General features: G+C 40.6%; 1 protein-coding gene across 8 annotated transcripts in view; it reads left to right on the top strand.

Moving 5' to 3' along the window:
- The window catches only part of LOC124775049 (phosphatidylserine synthase), a 146,383-nt gene that overhangs the window by 77,226 nt on the left and 49,000 nt on the right, over positions 1-20,157 (top strand). For all 8 annotated transcript variants that reach the window (XR_007015590.1, XR_007015591.1, XR_007015589.1 and 5 more), the window contains exons 5-6: positions 7,584-7,838; positions 10,661-10,883. Coding sequence is in view for 5 of the 8 variants with exons in the window: in XM_047249831.1 (XP_047105787.1) it covers positions 7,584-7,838; positions 10,661-10,883 (478 nt within the window). In the remaining 3 variants the exon portion in view is untranslated. The remainder of the gene's footprint in view (positions 1-7,583; positions 7,839-10,660; positions 10,884-20,157) is intronic.

Genomic DNA, 20,157 nt, shown 5'->3' with positions numbered 1-20,157 from the left:
GGTTATGTTCTCAGTGGAAACAGAACTGGTACTGCGGTTCATAAGGCAACTGTCAACTTCTTTCAGGTTAGTTTCAGTGAGGTATCTGATGGGTCAGTGTGCTGTTTTTGGGACTTGCAGGCAATCAGCATAAAAGAGCATCAGCAGTGAACATTGACACCCATGCACTAAGTCTGGAAAGTGTTCTGAGAGTCATACTGCATAGAGAATGGCTACAGACTTGTATGTCCCTCTGGAAAGAAGGGTTTACTTCTCTCCAGCAGCCACACTGCAGTGGAAGCATGTCTTCCCCCATTACTAAACAAGTTGCAAGAGAATGAAGAACTGAAGCATATGTATCATGAGATCATATCACATTACATTAGGAGGTGTCAGGTAGACGTTGCACCTGAGGATACACAGTTGGAAACGTGTTTTGCATGCCGCACTATGTAGTGAAGAAATGCAACAGTAGAAGCATCAAATACTGGACCTTGTTCGATGCATCATCACACATTTTCCATCTCTGAATGAGGCCCTCGAAACAGGATCAAATTTACTGCCATATATCCTCATAATGTTGCTACAATTCTGCAAACTTCCGGTGGGACTAGTGTGTGATGTGGGCCAATACAGTTGACTTTGAATGAAGAGGACAGAGATCTCACTAGGTTCTTCTGGTATCTTGTTCAAAAAGCCGAGAATGATGCATACACCACAAAAAATTATGTGATAATATACTGCTTCAAAGTCTGCCATTTTCGTTTTCTGCTAAGCCCACTCCTGTTGTCAGCTACTATAAGGGAGTTAGCAGCACTATATAGTGACAAATATCCATGAGTGTCAGCACTTGTTGATAATTCTGTATTCATGTTCAATTTTGTAGCTAGTGTGGAAATAGTGATGACACTGCAATTGTTTATAATCAGCTGACAACACTCTTCCTGCAAATAAGCCATTGACATTCAAAATAGGCGACTAATTCAAATGAACTGAAGACGATACGGCATGTCAAAGGCCTCGAAATCAAGCCCTCAACACATGTTTTGGGAACCAGTTGGAATACAGATGATGACTCTGTCTCTTTTGATTACCAAAGGACTGTAAAAGACATGACGAACACACTGGAAACGAAGAGAAACATTCTTTGAGCAGCTGCTCAACGTTATGACCCTCTCGGTCTACTCACACCTACTGGGATTGTTGCTAAACTCATCTTCCAAGACACAGCTGAGAAGTCTTGCGTGGGAGGAAGTTTTGCCCACAGGTCTTGCACATAGTTGGCAGTCTTGGCTCTCAGAGTTTCATAACTTGTCATTATTGTGCATTGCCAGTAGATTAGGATTGACAGATACAAGTGGCGGCAGAAGGACGACAAACACAAATAACGAGGGGGGGGGGGGGGGGGGGCATAATAAACTGAGAAACCAAAAGCAAAATAATTGTATCTAAAAGAAAATGTGAGTATTTGCTTTACCATTCAACAGAGTGAAATGACCAAATATGTTAAATTTTTTATTAAAAAATTATGAAGTTGACAAAAGAAAGCCTTTCAGATTATTCTCAAATGCAGAAAGGAATTATATTGTATGTCGAATGGTTGGTAGCTAGGGTGAGGTAAATAGCAACAACAGAGAAGAGGGTTCTGAATGTTTTGCTTTATGGCTGGGTGCAGTTAGGATACTAGGTGAGAACTAATACTCTGATTATGATGAGACTGGTACTTGATCTCACTGGGGTGCGTGTTTACTGAGGAATAGATGAAGAAAACTCAGCACATAGTAGGTGTGTAACTAGTCTGGCTGCAATTTTCCTAACTCGGCAGGGTATGTGAAACACTGATATAATCAAATAGGCAGATGTTGCGGATGTAATACACACAAACATTCAGGGTTAGTTCTGCCAATGTAGAGTTTTCTTTGAACGTACTGTGCTGGATTATATCACCTTACTGGAAGAGAAAAAAAGGAGGTAGTTGTTTGTAGACTTCAGGACTATTTTTGATAACAGGTTATATAATTACTTAGGAGATTTTCACATTTGGTTTAAGTCCCAAGTTTTGCATTTGTTAGAACACTGAAGACAGATCGTCATTTATCTCGACAGCAGTTTTGTTTTCTACAGGGCTAGTGCTTGAGTAAAGCTGGAGGACACTGCCCTAGTAATGTTATTTATGACAGGGCAGAACCGATAGACAACTGAGGATGACTTCTTCAGTACTTCAGAGAGAACTTGCTTTCAGAATGATTTCTCATTCCCTTAGACAGTATCATGCTTTTTGTTTATCAGTTAGCTTTCCAAACGTTTCTGTCTTCTATCTGAAGATTTTAGATGTCATATTTTTCTTTTGGGCAACATATCAAAGTTTACAGTATCAAATAGTTTGTGGAAGTCTAGTAATGTCAGTGTCAGTAAATTTCTGTGGTATATTTCAGGTCGTCAGTTACCATAATTAGTGCAGTGTTCATGAAAACCAGATTGAACTTACATAAATATTCACTCTGCTGATCACGATCAGTGTATTCCTAGGCTTGTGAGACGGTGAGTAAAGTGCTAGTGCTGATTGGCAGGTAAGGTCATTGTGGGGTTTTCCTTGTCAGGGATAGGTTGCACTATGTGTCTTTTCTGTTGTATTGGATATATCCTGTTCTTCAGAGGGAAATTAAATGTCTGTCAAGATTGGTAATAAGCTATTCGTGACATACTTGATCATGGTTATGCTGATACCATTGTGCCTCTTGCTACAGAAGAGATTCTCATTATTATTTTTGATGTTGTTTGTTGTTGTAACACGTTTTAAGTTTAAAGTGTCTCTGTTAAATATGGTAACAGAAATAATCAGTTTTTGAAAGTACAATCAGTTAGATAGATGAAACGAAATCTACTTACCAAGGGGTTTCAGGAGAACTTACATGTGAAGGTACTGAAACTTGCAAACTTCTGGAGCCAGTGGCTCTTTCTTATGGCAGAAGGGTTGAAGGGGAAGGAAGAGGGGTGAAGGAAAAGGCCTGGTGAAGTATAGGAAATGGGGAGAGTTCAGAAAACCCACCCAGAACCCTGTGTTAGGCAAGACTTACTAGATAGGATGAGAAGGAAAGTCTGATTGTTGGGGCTGCACTGGATGAGATTTGAAAACTTGAGAGCTTTAGGTGGAAGATAAGGTAATAGGTGACATATAGATTGCTGACAAAACATCGTGCATGAGTTAATAAGAGTAGGAAGTGATGTACATTGTGTGTGGTAGAGGTGGTGGGCAGAGAAAAACGCAGATTGAAAAATAAAAGGTATAGAAAACTAAAAGGGAGTGAAGGAAGGCATAGTTACTGAGAAAAAATGCTGAGACCGAAGAAATTAATGTAAATGTAGGCCAGCAAGGTCGAAAGAGACGATATAATGTCAGTTTACATTTGCACTGTTGTGAGTAACTGGTGTCTGGGGGAAGAATCTAGATGGAACATGGTGAAACAGGCACTGAGGTCATGGCTGTCGTGTTGTAAAGCATGCTCTGTAACAAGATAGTGTGTTGCCAGTATATACCCTCTGCCTATGCACATTCATCCTAAGAGAGGGGGGTTTGGAGTGTTAGAGACAGTGGGAGCACCAGAAAAGCAGTAGAGGGTGTATACTGGCACACGCTATCTTGTCACAGTGTGCTTTACAACATGACAGCCATGACCTCACTGCCTGTCTCACCATATGTTCTTTGTAGATTCTTCCCACAGGTACCAAAGCACTCTGACACATAACAATCATGTCCTTGGTGTCTGTTTCACCATATGTGCCTTCTGAGTTCTTTGCCAGACACATATTGATACTTGCTTTGGGCTGCATGCTGGTTGTGGATTGGATACGCCTGCTTTACATTTTTCTCTCTTTTTCTACAAGTTTCCATACCTGTTTAAACATTTGTCAAAATGATCAACAAGCTATCCTAAGTCATAAACCTCTACTGGCTGTGAAGATAGCTAGTCTTTAACTGCTTCTTTCGCCTTGTTATCTGTTGCAAAGTGCTGCCATCAAGAAACTCTTTTAGGTAGCGGAACAAGTGAAAATTGTTCTGGGCCAAGTTTGGCCTGTATGGTGGATGGACAGTCTGTTCCCTTCCAGAAGAGTCCATGACAAGACTCCATATGTTTCCCAATATATGGTTGCTATAACCTTGGGTATTAAGATTATGTGCTTTGTACAGACCTACACTGATAATGTCATGTGACACCATTCCATTGGCTGACATTTAGTTACTTTGGGGTCATGTGAAGAAGCCATGTCGTGTACCCTTTGACAGTGTTCTCCAAAAATAGATTGCCTTCCTTATGGTATTGGGCCAAAGAAATCAAGAGTATAAGACATTCTTTTCCTTTTGTGTTTCTCAGTATACAGCCTGGGAACCCAGCATGTGCACAATTTTCAAAGTTATAACTTTTCAGAGACAATTTTGTGCTAAGTTGTTCTACCCACATTTGGAAATTGCAATGCTTAAGTTGAAATTTCATCCATGGCTTTGATCAAATCATCGGAGATCAGTGATGGTCGACCTGGTAGCAGTTCATCATGGAAATTTTCTCTTCCGTCCTTGAACGCTCTCACTCACTTATGCACTTTGCTGTCACTCATCACATTTGGGGCTATACACCTCACTTATTAGTTGATAAATTTCAACTGCTGCATTATCCGCTGCTGTCAAATACTGAATCACTACTGTATTTCACAGTCAGCAAGCTAATCAATTGGTTTAAACTTTGTGGACTAACACACTAAACGGCACACTGCAACAGTACCAATGAAAATGGTTTTGTTTGATGAGCAAGACGTGCCATGATTTGGTGTGTATGTGTGTTTCAATGTTCATGCGACATTCGATTACCTTCGGCAATTCAGATCTTATTTTCTGAATAACACTTGTACATGAGTTCTATGAACTTACAGCTCACCCACAAATAATTTATGCATTGAGAACCAAATGCCACATAGAAAAAGTTAGATTATTTCAGGAGAAGCAGCTTGGAAGAAAAAATTACACATACCATCTACCATCATGAATCTGATTTTCTGCCTTTCCACAATAGAGCACAGCATCTTTTTGAACTGATATCCTGCTTTGTCTTTGGGGAAATTTTTGTGGAAGTTACATGGACTGTTAGCAGTGTTCAGTTCTGATGTCCAAAGGGTGGTTTTCTAATCTTTTCTGAGTTTAGTTAGAATGCTACAGACCTTTTGTCATTAGTGTTACTGTTGTGATTATCTTAAATGTGCCTTGCGAGTCAATGTGGGGCTGGTGACCCATCTTCAGACTGTTTTACAAGTGTAGCAATGTTGAGAACTGATCCAAATCTTTTGATAGGCATCTTTTGCTAATCAATGGTATAATACAGGGTGTTTGGGAATTCCCATTACAAACTTAGAAAACTGAATAATGACGGTATTATGAAAAGGAAATGTGCTACTCACCATACAGCAGAGAGGCTGAGTCACAGATAGGCGCAACAGAAAGACTGTCACATAAAGCTTTTGCCAAGAGTCTGGCCTTGACGGCCTGTGTGAGTTGCGTTTTGTGTGTGTGTGGTGTGTGTGTGTGTGTGTGTGTGTGTGTGTGTGTGTGTGTGTGTGTGTGTGTGTTTTGTCTGTTCTGATGAAGTCCCTGTTTGGCAGAAAGCTTTGTGTGACGGTCTTTTTGTTATGCCTACCTGTGACTCGGCATCTTTGCTATATGGTGAGCAGCAATTTTCCTTTTCATAATATTGTTATTATTCCATCCTGTATTTTCCATTGCTTGATTTAAACTTATAGGTCTTGGAGATGGGAGTCAGTAAATAACATCCTGAATAGGACCCCATGTCCGGAAAGGTACCATTTCCATGCTACAGCTATTTGAAAACATATTTGCTAGGTAAGTATGCAACGGGGTAGTCATGGTGGGGGCTAGTTACGTTTGATCAGCTGAAGTCATGTGACATATGTTTTATCTGTCTGACCTGGCTCAAGCCTCATTCACATGTCTGTGAGTGTTGAGCAACATTGTTGCGTACACGTTTGCAGAACACACTGACATGATTCCTCTGAATGGCAAAGCTCACTGTAATGGAAGTGCTGCTTGTCACCTTTATTGAGAGCATCCTCTACAAGATCTGACTCCATTGCATGCCCTTTTCACCACAATTAATGCAACGGCTTTGAGAATGGGTAGCTGCACTATCAGCAGGTGTGACTGCGGTGCTCCAAGGAGATGCTGCACACCCAAATTGGAAGTCAGACTGCATCATGTTGAAGAGAACCTGTTGATTACATGAGCAATTTCTGTGTCTGTTAATGAGTGGAATTGTAAAACAAGTGATGTATTGTGCCACACACAGCCAATTACTTGTAAAGGTGGTCGCTTTGTCAACAGCTTTCAAATGGTTGTAGCATGTGAACGGAGCATGGGTTCCAATTCAAAACATTATCTACTGACATCCCAGTACAAGTCCTAGAAGTTAGTAAAGGGAATTTCCTAACACCCTGTATAAATCACAATTTGTGTTGTACACTACACATCAAAGAAGTGTATGGGTTCTGACTGTGGGTGGATCATGAGATTTGAAGTGATATGTCATCTCTGAAGGCCGATACCAAGAAATTTTGGCAAATCCTCACAAAGGGGCAGAATCATTCCAAGAAAAATTTAAGTTTTGAAGCTTTAGAAAGTTAAAAAGTTGGATGTTAAATCTGCACATATCAGTGTGAAAAAAAGGAATATAATGTAGTAACGATCCCCATAAGTGAAGGTAGACTATTATAGTGACAATCCAAAAGAATAGTGGTGCCATTTTAAACAGTGTAATAATCTAAAGAGTGCAGAAAAATGGAAAGCAATTGCTCAAGAATGTGTTGGTGTGTCGAGGACTGTAAGTTGTCTATGCCAGTTTTGAGTATCACTGCTGTCATGATTATTTCATGGTGTGTGGAAGATGTAATTATTGACCATGGTATGTGTCATTTTAGTTTTTTTATTATTTTTATTTTTTAATGCAGTTACCCTAGTCAGGATTACAGAGTTGTGTATGCTGCAGCATTATCTGAGTTTAATGTAAATTGATCAGCAAAATAATGCAGAATTTCAGTCTGGTTTGTGTATTTCTCAATGAAAATGTATTTATAGTAAAACATATTAAATTATCTACAATAATTGTGTCATTTGTTGTATATCACATTTACAAATATATCTTAACTGCATATATTTACTAATAAATTACTTGGCATCTGACCATGAGCAGTCTCACATCCAATGAAATTTGGTCCATGGAAATTTGGAATTTCAACTTGGGAAAAACTGTAATCTCAGGAATATTTTAGTAGAATAAAATCAAAACCCTTTTCTTGGTGTAGCAGTCTTTACATATATTGTTCTAGTTCCTTGTGTCTGCTTCAAAACTAACCAGCAAACATTGTCATGAAACAAGGAGACCATTGTGGTGTGTTGTTTGTCACTAGTTGCAGTGGACAACAGTGTGCCTGCTTGTGAGGGCAGTCTGCTTCCTGTTTGAGTGAGCCTGTAGTTCATTAACTAAAATATTTTTTCAAAATAAATATTGTGTATAAAAGCTGTTTAACTACTTACTTTTTGACAGGGATATTCGAACAACTTCAGGGAAAATAAAGCGTGCAGTTTTACAGTTCACACCTGGGAGTTGGATGCAAGTTAGATGGTTGGATCCATCTTGTACTTACATGCGCTTCTTTGCTCTTTGCCAGCTTGTCATTTTTTGGCAAGTCTCAGAGCTAAACACATTTTTCCTTAAACACATTTTTGAAATGCCACCATCCCACCCAATTGTGGTTGTTCGACTTGTTCTTATTGGTGTCTTTGTTGCACCGTCTGTTAGGTAAGTAGTCATTTAATTATTGGTTTAATTTAAGAATTTTTTGCTCTTGGAAACTAAATGAAGTGGGACATCTGTAATGAAAGCTTGTTCTGTAATTGCATTTGTCCTTGTGGTAAACTGATATATACTAATTTTTCTTGGATTCAGTGTTGTTTTGAGTTCTCTGAATTATATCACTGCTTGTCATGTAATTATGTATTACAATTTTTACGCAGACATGTTCTGCTTCAACAATAATACTTTGATTTCGTCCTTCAGTACATGGCAATAATATTGTACTTTTGATAATCTTCTTATAAAATTTGTCTGTCTCTTCTAACGTTTTTAAATTAATGTTTTGAACATGGTAGCCATTGACTGAAAACTGTTGTGTTAAAATTTCAAAAATGGTCATCAATCAAATCTCAAGAATACTCTTAATGATTTCATTCATTGCCTTAACAACTCTGCATTTACAAAATGCTGTAACTTTGATGACCTTGTTATTTGCCTGGATCAAGTACTGTGGTGTGAGAGTTTGTTCCAATACAGGGCATGTGAGCAAGTGGCCGAGGTGTTTCTACATTGGGTGGAGGTGTGTCCCATTTTTTGTGTTGGTCTAGCAATGAGGGAGTGATCTCCAAACAAGTTGGGGCAGTTGTTTCCTGGGGGCTAGCTCTTCCTCTGCAGGGATATCTGGTCGCAGCTTACTCTTCCATCTGGTGATGCGGTTAGACTACGATATTCCTTCCAGTAGTTAAGTCCTAGCGATGAAGCTCGTTCTAGATTTCAGTTGGCAGACTGCAGCTGAAACTGTTGGTGGGTATAGTAGGCACCCTATTGAATCGTGCTGAACAAGAAATGTACAGTATTTTCTTCAGGAGGGCTTCATCCACACTTGAGTTAGCCAAACCAATGAAAGACTGTGTCCATTAAAATCTAATTTACCTTTATAAGTAATCATCCAATGCAGTAATAAACACTCAGCACAACTCAACAAAAATTATTAGTGACAGTGTAAATGTTTTATCCATCCGACTCAACAAGGTTGCAAGCGCAATGATTAACATGGCAGTATAAATGATCTAGAGCTTTTTCCCGGTAATTAGGTCAGATAGGAAATTTGCTATTACAACTTACTTCACATCAGTTTGTAGCCAAAGAAAGTAATGAGAATTGCTGCTGCAATTTATTTAATTTCTGAGGTGCATAGCAATTTTGGTATTTATGCTGAGTCTTAAGTGTAATTTTCAGTATCTTCAGAGGATAAGTCAGTCAGTGGGGGAGTTGAGTGATGGATAGGCAGGCAAACGAGGGGCGTCCTGTTGCACCTGTCGCACCTGTTCATTCATCTAGTGTTTTCCAAAGCCATTTATATAATGTCATGATTTCAAAAACTGGTTAATCTGTGCTTCAGTACCAGTCGGTAGATTAGCAGGTTACTTTTCAACAGGGCTCAATTGTTGTACAATTTGGTGAGCAGATATTTGACAGTTGATACATTGAATGTGTGACACTGTAAGTACAGATTTATTTTCAGTATGTTATGTGATTTTGGTTCTTCACAAGAACTGACAGACTGATGATTTCAGGTATGTTGTTTCATGTTGTATTGTACTGAGTTCACATCCATCATGTCGATTGAAAATGAGATTAATATTTTTTTTAACTTCTGAATTACTAATCCTCTCCATCTGTTCTAGAAGTATTTAAGGTATTGCACTGTTGCTTCTATCTCTGATTTTGGATTACTTTCATAATTATTTCTGTAGGCAAGTAACAAGATGAATACCCAGTCAGGTGCTTGGTATCTGGTTTAGAGAAATTGGGCATATCCAGTTTGAAGTCATATATTCTACAGCCATCGTGTATTTATTTCCTGCTCATTTGCATTGCAGATGCTCTAGTTTGCTTTAAATATGTAATCAGCACATACATTTTTTGGCTAGAGAATAAAACAATCTAATCTCAGTTATAATGCTCTACCCTGTAACTTGGGTCCGTGTTCTGTTTGAACAAACAGTTAAACAGTTTTAACTACTTGCAAGTGATTATATTTTTTGTGAATAACACCACCATGTACACACTATAAAACTAACATGCTGGGATGTCATATAATGTAATAAGTATTTTTGCCTAAAGGTGAAGTTAGTAAGAGATAAGTTGTCCCAATTCTGCCCTGTGGATTGCAGATACCTGCAAGTGTTTTCATATGTTGGGTTAGGTAGATGAATGTGATAAGTCTTCCAACCAACTGAGCTGTGCCATAAAAACCATGGTGCACTGTGTAAATTTGGTGCTGTACACAGTGTCAGTCATTCTCAGTAACTGGGTAAATGCAAAGTTAGCAATATGTCCATTCCGAAATCACCTTGTGTGTGAAATTTAATGGACAGGTGCGATCATTGTTAAGGGATGTCTTAGATATCGGATTTTCTCTTCAGTCTCATCGTCAACATTCACCTTGGGCAGCCTAAGAAGGCATTAGGTGGCTTTGTTACGCAGGTGACATCCAATGACTGGTCCATGTTCAAAGTCGCTCAGCTCCCCTGACCAGTCCATTGTGCTGTTACTTGCTTCTACTAACAATAGTTTTGACTTCACCTTCTTTTATACTGACTTGTCCACGTCTCGTGAGCTCTAGTGGTTAATTTCACATTATTTAAGGGTTAACCAGATACTTTTGACCATATGGTGTGTGTGTGTATCTGTCCTGTGTTGGATGTCAAGAAATTATTTGTGCAAATCTATTGCACAATTTATTGCTTGCAGATGTGCAAGTTAGTGAGGTATTCCACTCTTTGCATCTTTACTGAATTTTTGTTTGTTTGTTTGTTTTGCAGACAGTATTATAGTTACGTTACAAATCCATTGTGCAAACGTGTGGGAACACAGTGTTGGGTATATGGTGCTATAATGGTAACTGAGGCCATTTTGTGCATAAAGAATGGCAAAGAACTGTTTGAACGCACACAGGCATTCAATATTGTCTTGTGGCTTCTACTGCAGCTGCTAACTTCTATACTTTGCGTATATGGCTGTGTTCTGTGGCATCGCTACATACAGGTATGAAATACTATATAATATGTCTTTAGTGAATGTAATATTTGTTTGTCAATTTTCATGAAAATAATTGTAAAGTTAAATGTGACTATATGAATGAAATTGTGAATTTTCAGTGCTATAGTATTAAAGCTGTATATTGTAGAATTTTAATGTATGTTGCGATATTAACAGCTGTACTCCTAAAATTCTGAGAGTCTATGTTACAAGTCCCCCAAGAAACCATGGCTCTTGGTGAGGTGGGGTGGCTTGTGTGCCTCAGCGATACAGGTAGCTGCACCACAGATTCAACCATAATGGAAGGGTAGCTATGGAGAGGCCAGACCAACTTATAGTTCCCGAAAGGGGCTGCAACCTTTTCAGTCTGCAACAATCTGGATGACTGGCTGACGTGTCCTTAAAACATTGGCCAACATGGCCTAGTTGTGCTGTTACTGTGAACAGCTGAAAGCAAGGAGAGACTGCAGCCTTTGCTTTTCTAAAGAGCATGCACCTCTGCTATTTGGGCAGTTGATAATGGTGTATCCTCTTGGGTAAGATATTCCAGAAGTAAAACAGTCCTCCATTCTGATCTCTGAGCAGGTCCTATTTAGGAGGATGTTGTCACCAGGAAAATTTAGGAGGATGTTGTCATCAGGAAAAACAAGTGGCACTCTACAGGTCAGAGCATCAATGTTGGATCCCTTGATTTAGTACAAAGGTAACAGAGTTCAAAAATCAAAGAAGATAAAATGAAGTTATATGGAAGAGTAGAGGGAATAAGTGAAGTGTGGTGGCAGGAAGGAAGGGGTTATAAATATAAGATCAAATAGAGGTAACGCAGGAATACGTGCAATAATGACTACAAAAATGGGAATGCGCCTAATCTATTAAGAACAGGATAGTGAAAACATTATCGTAGCCAAGACAGACTTGAAGCAAACACCCATGTCTGTGGTACAAGTTTACATGCCTATTCATTATGCAGATGAATGAAGAGATTGAAAGAATGTATGGTGAGATAAAAGAAATTATTCAGGTAGTTAAAGGAGAGGATAATGTAGTAGTGATGTGGGGGACCGGAATTCCATAGCAGGAAACATAGGAGAAGGAAAAATGGTAGGAGAACGTGGACTGCGAGAAAGGAGTAGAGGAGGAAACTGCCTGGTAGAATTTTGCAAAAATAATTATTTAATTATCAATAGCACTTGGTTTAAAAAAACATGTAAGAACTTTTATATGTAAAAGGTGTCTCAAACCTTTTCTGTCAAATTGAAACAGGTGTTAGAGATACAACAACCCACAACACTGAAGTGAAAATTCATGACGTATCTCCTAATATCGTGTCAGAACACCTCCTTTTGCCAGGTATAGATCAGCAACTCGACGTGGCTTGAACTCAACAAGTCATTGGAGGTCCACTGCAAAAATATTGAGCCATGCTGCCTCTGTAGCTGTCCACAATTGTGACAGTTTTGCCGGTGCTGGATTTGTGCATAAACTGACCTCTCAGTTATGTTCTATAAATGTTTGATGGGATGTCGAGCAAGCTGGGCGGCCAAATCATTTGTTTGAATTGTCCAGAATGTTCTCCAAACCAATAGCAAAGAATTGTCGCTCTGTGAACATGGCATGTTGTCATCCATAAAAATTTCATCGTTGTTTGAGAAAATGGCTGCAAATGGTCCCAAAGTTGCCAAACACAACCATTTCCTGTCAGTGATCAATTTAGATGGACCAGAGAACCCAGTCCATTCCATTTAAATGCACCATTGTGGAACCATCATCATCTTGCACAGTGCGTTGTTGACAGCTTGGCTCCTTGGCTTCATGGGTTCTGCACCACACGCAAACCCTACCATCAGCTCTTACCAAATGAAATTGGGACACATCTGACAGGTCATGGTTTTTCAGTCATCTAGGGCTCAAACAGGGTGTCATGAGCCCAGGAGAGGCACTACAGGTGATGTTGTGCTGTTAGCAAAGGCACTCGCGTCGGTTGTCTGCTGCCACAGGCAATTAATGCCAAAGTTTGCCACATTGTCATAATGGGTGTGTTCATTGTACATCCCACATTGGTTTCTGGGGTTGTTTCGTGCTGTGTTGCATGTCTGTTAGCACTGACAACTCTACACAAACGCTGTAGTCGTTAAATGAACGCCAATAGCCGCTGCATTGTCTGTTGTGGGAGATAATTCATGAAATTTTGTATTCTTGACACTCTTCACATGTGGATTTCAGAATATTGAGTTCCATAACAATTTCTGAAATGGGATGTGCCCTGCGTCTAGCTCCAACTACCATTCCATGTTCAAAATATGTTAATTTCCATTGTGTGCCAGTAATCATGTTGCAAACCTTTTCAAATGAATCACCTGTGTACAAATGACAGCTCCACCAATGCTCTGCCCTTTTATACCTTGTGTACACAATACTGCTGCCATCTGTATATATTCATAGCGTCCCATGGCTTTAGTCATCTCAGTGTATATTGCGATAGCGACCAGTGGTCAGAAATCCATATTTATTGTGTTATGGACTTACACAGTATACACTGCATAAAAACAACATAGTTCATAGTAATTGTTCATGGTGACAACTGCCAGTCTCGATGCATGTATTGCAAACAGTGCATGTAATTCTTCTGTACTCTCACAAAGATCCAGCGGTTCTGTTGTACACTGGAACAGGCAGAGGGTGATGAAACAGTGTGCACACCTGACCACCAAGCAGGCATATTGTACACGATTTAGCTCATAGCACGTGCATCGTGTAATCACCGCAGGCATCGCATCAGCACATTAATCTTGCAGCACACACACCACTATCCCTGGTTTCAGCTGTCCATTGTATCAGACAGCTTGTGATGCCGCCATGTTAAGGTGTGTTACTGTGTGCAGTACGTGAAGTCTAATCAAAGATGGAACATTATTCACCATGAGAGCTGGCAGACATACGTTTAAGCAGAACACTTTCCAACAGACTTCGTCCTCATTGGAAAAAAATTATTCCTGGGGATACCAGCAACAAGAAATAGGGTAGTTCACACCTTACACCTGGCCAAGGTTCCGACCAAAGACATGTCAGAACACCAGACTTTGAGGAGATAGTGTTGAATCATGTGACTGACCACCTAGTAACTTGCCCATGAAACGCCCACTTCAAAGGATACAGTGTGGAAATGACTGGTGGAACATGTTTTACACCCCTGTTATAAAGACCATGTGCAAGCGCAGGGACCACTGGAGTTTTGAGCCCTGCATTCACTTCTGCCAGTGGATTATCCACTGCAGTTCTGTAGTGCTGGACTTGGTGCAGTTTGTATTGTTCACAGGTGAGATCTCATTCACCCGTGATAGTGTTTTCAACAGCTGCGACAGCCGTGCTTTGAGTGAGGACAATTCCCATGCCATCCACATCAATGGCCACCAGCAATGATTCTCTGTCAGTGTAATGGCAGGCATTATCTATGATCATCTAATAGTTCGTTACTTGCTGTCTTGCCATTTGACTGGTGGTGTTACTGCAATATGTGCTGCCATAGTTCTTGGACACTGTACCTCTGGTTGTCTGCAAAAGGATGTGGTTTCAACACTATCATGCACCAGCCCACTTTGATGTAAATGTGGCAAGCACCCAAACAACACACACCAACGTTGTTGGATTGGTTGAGGAGGTCCTGTCCCGTGGCCAGTGAAACTGCCAGATCTTACACCTCTAAACTTTTCCCTGCGTAACGTCAAGACATTGGTTTATGAAACCTCCATAGAATCAGATGAATGCCTGCTTGCTAGGGTCGAAGCTGCCCGTCTCCTGGTACAACAGACACCAGGGATCCTTGAGAGAGGGTGCAGCAGAACTTTATACACTGTTGTCATACATGTATCGAGAGTGGCGATTGTCACTTTGAACAGTTGCTATGAGCTAACACTGTTGTTATGCAGAGTACACTGTGTATGTCTGTAACAGATAAATATGCACTTCCAACCACTGGCTCCCTATGTCAATATGATCGGTTGTGGACCCACTATCACCTGTTTCAGTTTGACCCAACAGATTTGAGACACCCTATATGGAAGAAACCTAGAGATTTATCAAGTTATAGTGAACCAAAGATTTTGAAAAAGATTTCCACAGGCAGATGTGGACTCTGACAGTAATTTATTTATTATGAAAATTGAAGATAGAGGGGGGGGGGGGGGGGGAGGAAGGGGAGGAATGGGATGGGACAATTGATGTCAGCTGCACTGACAATTTTCGCAGAATCAGTGTTGAGGAGGAAAGATATGTGTGGGACCAGGATTCGAACAGAGGATCTCCTGCTTGCTAGGCAGTTGCGTTAACCACCGTGCCATGTAGACACAGTGTTTATAGCAATTGCGTGGACATCTCAGTCAACCCACATTCCCCCCTAATTTATAGTTTACGAAATGCAGATTAAAACTGAAGAGATTGCAAAAGGTAATAAATCGGAAAGTGGGTCCTGAATAAGTTGAAACAGAGATTGTGAGAGTTTCAGAGCAAGCATTAGGCAACGATTGACTGATTCTTGGTAAAGGAATACAAGAGAAGATGAATACAACTGTCATGTTGAGCAGCAACCTGGAGTGGGACAGGGGAGGGGGAGAGATAGCAGGATACAGGCAGGGCGGGAGAAGAGCACTGTCCGGTGGAGTGTGCAGGGACTAGACCGAGGCAGAGAACACTGGCAGGCGCAGCGTCAGGAGGCTGAGGGGTAGGGGGTTGGGGGTGTAAATGGAGAGGATCAGGGAAGGGGAAAGACAGGAGTGTGAGCTTTCAGAGGGCAGTACACAATGAGGGTGGGGGAACATGTATAGGGAGGAGATGATAGGCTGGAGGGGGTATGAACTATTGGGTCAAATGTATGGGGACAGTAAGTTATCATAGGTTGAGGCCAGGATAATTTTGGGAGCAGAGAATGTGTTGGAAGAATTACTTGCACCTGTGCAGTTCAGAAAAGGTGTTAGTGTAGGGAAGGATCCAGATGGCCCTGGTTGTGCAGCAGCCATTGAAAGCAAACGTATTATGTTCAGCTGTATGTTATGCTGCAGGGTGATCTACCATGCTCTTGGCCACAATTTGGCAGTGACCATTATCCTGGTAAACAGACTGTTGGTAGTCATACCAATATAAAAGCTGTGATTGCTGGGACTGTGATTACTGTGTGTGGGTGCACGCCAATTTGGTGGTACTTCGCTCTCAGCTGCAGGCTGTGATGGCTGTGGTTACACAGCCTGAAGCTGCTGTGGTTGATACAGGGAAATTGTGGTCCATCCATGGGAATCCAGCAGATTTTCCAGCACACGAGTCCGCCAGTTGTCCGCACCAGTGGCCAGCCCATTACTGCTCATACTGAGGTTGACCTCTCACCCGTGGTCATGTGTGAGGTCGCCTCGGAGCATGGCAGATGGTGAAAGACTTCCCAGGGAGCCACATGTAAGGCCTCTGCAGTTAGTCTGACAAACAGGTTCCAGGTGCTGCCTGTGGCTGACATTGTCCCTCAGCGAACTGCAGACGCTTGTCGTGTTTCAGTCAAAACCTCTCAGATTTCAAGATCCAGGCAATCACGACATGGGATTATTGGTAGTTGCGAGCTCCAGTGTTAGGCATGTTATGGGCCCACTTGGCTGCTGAGGAAGGAAAGAAAGCAATCTGCACTCTGTGTGCATGTCGTGTGGAATCATTCCAGACATGGAACGGGTCCTTCCAGATGCCATGAAAAGCACAGGGCACAGCCTACTGCAGGTGGTGGCTCACATTGGTACCAATGATGTATGTTGCTTTGGATCGTAAGAGATTACCTCTGGTTTTGAGAGGCTAACAGAAGTGTTAAAGGCTCCAAGCCTTGCTTGCAAGATAAAAGCAGAGCTAACCATTTGCAGCATAGTCTACAGGACCTATTGTGGACCTCTGGTACAGAGCCAAGTGGAGGGTACAAAACAGAGGCTCAGACAGTTCTGCGGCCATGTAGGCTTGCGCCATAGGGTGGTTGGGTTTCAGGTTTCATTCAATAGGTCAGGGGTCCACTATACTCAGGAGGCAGCTACACAGGTAGCAGGGGCTGTATGATGTACACAGGTAGCAGGGGCTGTATGATGTGCATTGGACAGTTTTTTAGGTTAAAGGCTCTCATGGAAACACAAAAAGGGCTTCAATCTCAAAGGGTGCAGGTCGAACACAGGAGGAATATAGGTACAGGAACCATTGGTACATCAGTTGTAAATTGTCATAACTGAGAAAGTACCAGAGCTCCAAGAAGTAATAGAAAGCTTAGATGCTAAAGTTGTTACAGGCACTGAAAGCTGGCTAAAGCTGGAGGTAAGTTCGGCCAAATTTTTTGCGAATTATCTAATGGTGTTACAAAAGTATAGGCTAAACACGGTTGGTGGTGGTGTGTTTATTGCTGTAAGTAGTAGTTTATCTCATAGCGAAACTGTAGTAGTTCCTGTGAGCTAGTATGGGCAGAGGTCATTCTTGTTCAACCTCCCTATTCAGGTTATAAAATTGTTGAAAGGTTCAAAGAAAACTTGAGTTTAGTTTCAAACACATACCTGACTCATACAATTATAGCTTTAATGTACCCTTGATGTGTTGGCAAAAATACGTGTTTAAATCAAGAGTTACGCATAAAACATTATCTGAAATTGTTCTAAATGCATTCTCTGAAAATTATTCCGAGCAGTTAGTTCATGAGCCTACGCGAATAATAAAAGGTTGTGAAAACGCACTTCAACTCTTAGCAACAAGTAATCTTGAGTTAGTAACAGGAATCAAAATAGATAGTGATTAGTGAACACAGGGTTGTCGTAATGAGATTGAATATTGTAACCTCCAAAGCCTCCAAAAATAAACGAAAAATATATCTAGGCCTATTCAAAAAAGCTGTTAAAAAATCAGACACCTTCCTGAGAGACAGTCTCCATTCCTTCCAAATTAACAATGTAAGCATAGACCAGATTTGGCATGAATTCAAAGAAACTGGATTGACAGTAATTGAAAGATTTATACCAAATAAATTAACAAATGATGGAGCTGATCCCCCTTGGGACACACAACAGGTCAGAACACTGTTGAAGGAACAATGAAAAAAGCATGCCAAATTTAAATGAACGCTAAAAGTTTCGACAGCAAAACTTTGTCTCAAAACCTGCCAAAAAATCCAAAGAGATTCTAGTAATATGTAAAGTATGCTAGTGGCAAGACACAATCAATGCCTTCTCTGAACGATAGTAATGGAAATACTATCGATGACAGTGCTACCAAAGCAGAGTTACTAAACACAGCCCTCCAAAATTCCTTAACCAAAGAAGTCGAAGTAAATATTCCAGAATTTGAATCGAACACAGCTGCCAACATGCGTAACTTAGAAGTAGGAATCCTCAGAGTAGTGAAGCAACTTAAATCACTCAATAAAAGCAAGTCTTCCAGTCCAGGCTGTATACCAGTTACGTTCCTTTCAGAGTATGCTGATGCAATACACAACCGCTTGTTCAATGAAAGATCGATACCCAAAGATTGAAAGTTGCGCAGGTGTCACCAATATTCAAGAAAGGTAGTAGGAGTAATCCACTAAATTACAGGCCCATATCATTATTGTCAATGTGCGGCAGGATTTTGGAACATATATTCTTTTCAAACATTATGAATTACCTCGAAGAGGACGGTCTACTGATACACAGTCAACACAGATTGAAAAAACACCGTTCTTGTGAAACACAACTAGCTCTTTACACACACGAAGTGTTGAGTGCTATTGACAAGGGATTTCAAATTGATTTCATATTTCTAGATTTGCAGAAGGCTTTTGACACTGTACCACACAAGTGGCTTGTTGTGAAATTGCGTATTATGGAAAATCATCTCAGTTATGTGATTGGATTCGTGATTTACTGTCAGAGAGATCACAGTTGGGGTCACAGTTTGTAGTAATTGGTGGAAAGTTATCATGTAAAACAGAAGTGATTTCTGGTGTTCCCCACCGGTAGAGTTATAGACCTTACGCTGTTCCTTATTGATAGAAACAATTTAGGAGACAATCTGAGCACCTGTCTTAAGTTGTTTGCAGATGATGCTGGCATTTATCGTGTAGTAAAGTCATCAGAAGATCAAAACAAATTGTGAAACGATTTAGAAAAGATATCTGTAAGGAGCGAAAATTGGAAATTGACCCTAAATAATGAAAAGTGTGAGGTCATCCACATGAGTGCTAAAATGAATCCTTTAAACTTCAGTTACACGATAAATCGGTCAAATCTAAAGGCTGTAAATTCAACTAAGTACCTAGGAATTACAATTACAGACAACTTACATTGGAAGGAACAAACAGAAAATGTTGTGGTGAAGACAAACCAAAGACTGCATTTTATTGGCAGAACACTTAGAAAATGTAACAGATGTAGTAGAAAGACTGACTGTGCTACACTTGTCCATCCTGTTTTGCAGCACTGCTGTGCGGTCTGGGATCCTTACCAGATAGGATTAACAGACTACATCGAGAAAGTTCAAAAGAGCAGCACATTTTGTATTATTGCGAAATAGAGGCGAGAGTGTCACTGACACGATACTGGATTTTGGGTGGACATCATTATAACAAAGGCATAAATATTGCAGCAGAATCTTCTCATGAAATTTCAATCACCACTCTTCTCCAAATGAGGAAGTATTTTGTTAACACCAACCTACATAAGGAGAAATAATCATCATAATAATATAAGGGAGGTCAGGGCGCACACGCAAAGATAGAGGGGTTTGTTTTTTCTGTGCACTGTTCGAGATTTGAATAAAAGAGAATTATTGTGAGGGTGGTTCGATGGACCCTCTGCCATGAGCTTAAGTGTGATTTGCAGTGTATCCATATAGATGTAGATGTACAATGATTGCAGCAGAGCTGGTACATGACATGGCTACTTTCACAAGTGGCCTGGACTCTGATGGGTTAGACAAGTTTGTAGTAGAACTGGAATAGAAAATGCTGGATGAGTGGATTGGGCAGATTTTGCACTTGGATATTCAACAGGGATATGATTCCTGTGGTAGGGGGTTGGGATTGGGAGTGGCACTGATATGGACTAGAATTTTGTGTAGGATTTCCCTCATTTCATAGCATAACAACAGATTTCTAGCCCTGAAAGATGTGGTTCGGTTATTCCCGTACAGGAGAGGGGGCTCTCCTTTGTAGCTGGTTCTTTGGGGTGTTGGAAGGTTTGGTGGTTTGTGGGGAAATGTCACGTGAGATCTGTTTGAGGACTAGGTCTGGAAGATAGTGCCAGTCTATGAA

The sequence above is a fragment of the Schistocerca piceifrons genome, chromosome 2 (genome assembly GCF_021461385.2).
Source record: "Schistocerca piceifrons isolate TAMUIC-IGC-003096 chromosome 2, iqSchPice1.1, whole genome shotgun sequence".
In the NCBI taxonomy this organism is placed as follows: Eukaryota; Metazoa; Arthropoda; class Insecta; order Orthoptera; family Acrididae; genus Schistocerca; species Schistocerca piceifrons.
Note: the sequence above shows the minus strand (reverse complement) of the source record. Positions and strands in the feature narration are given on the sequence as shown.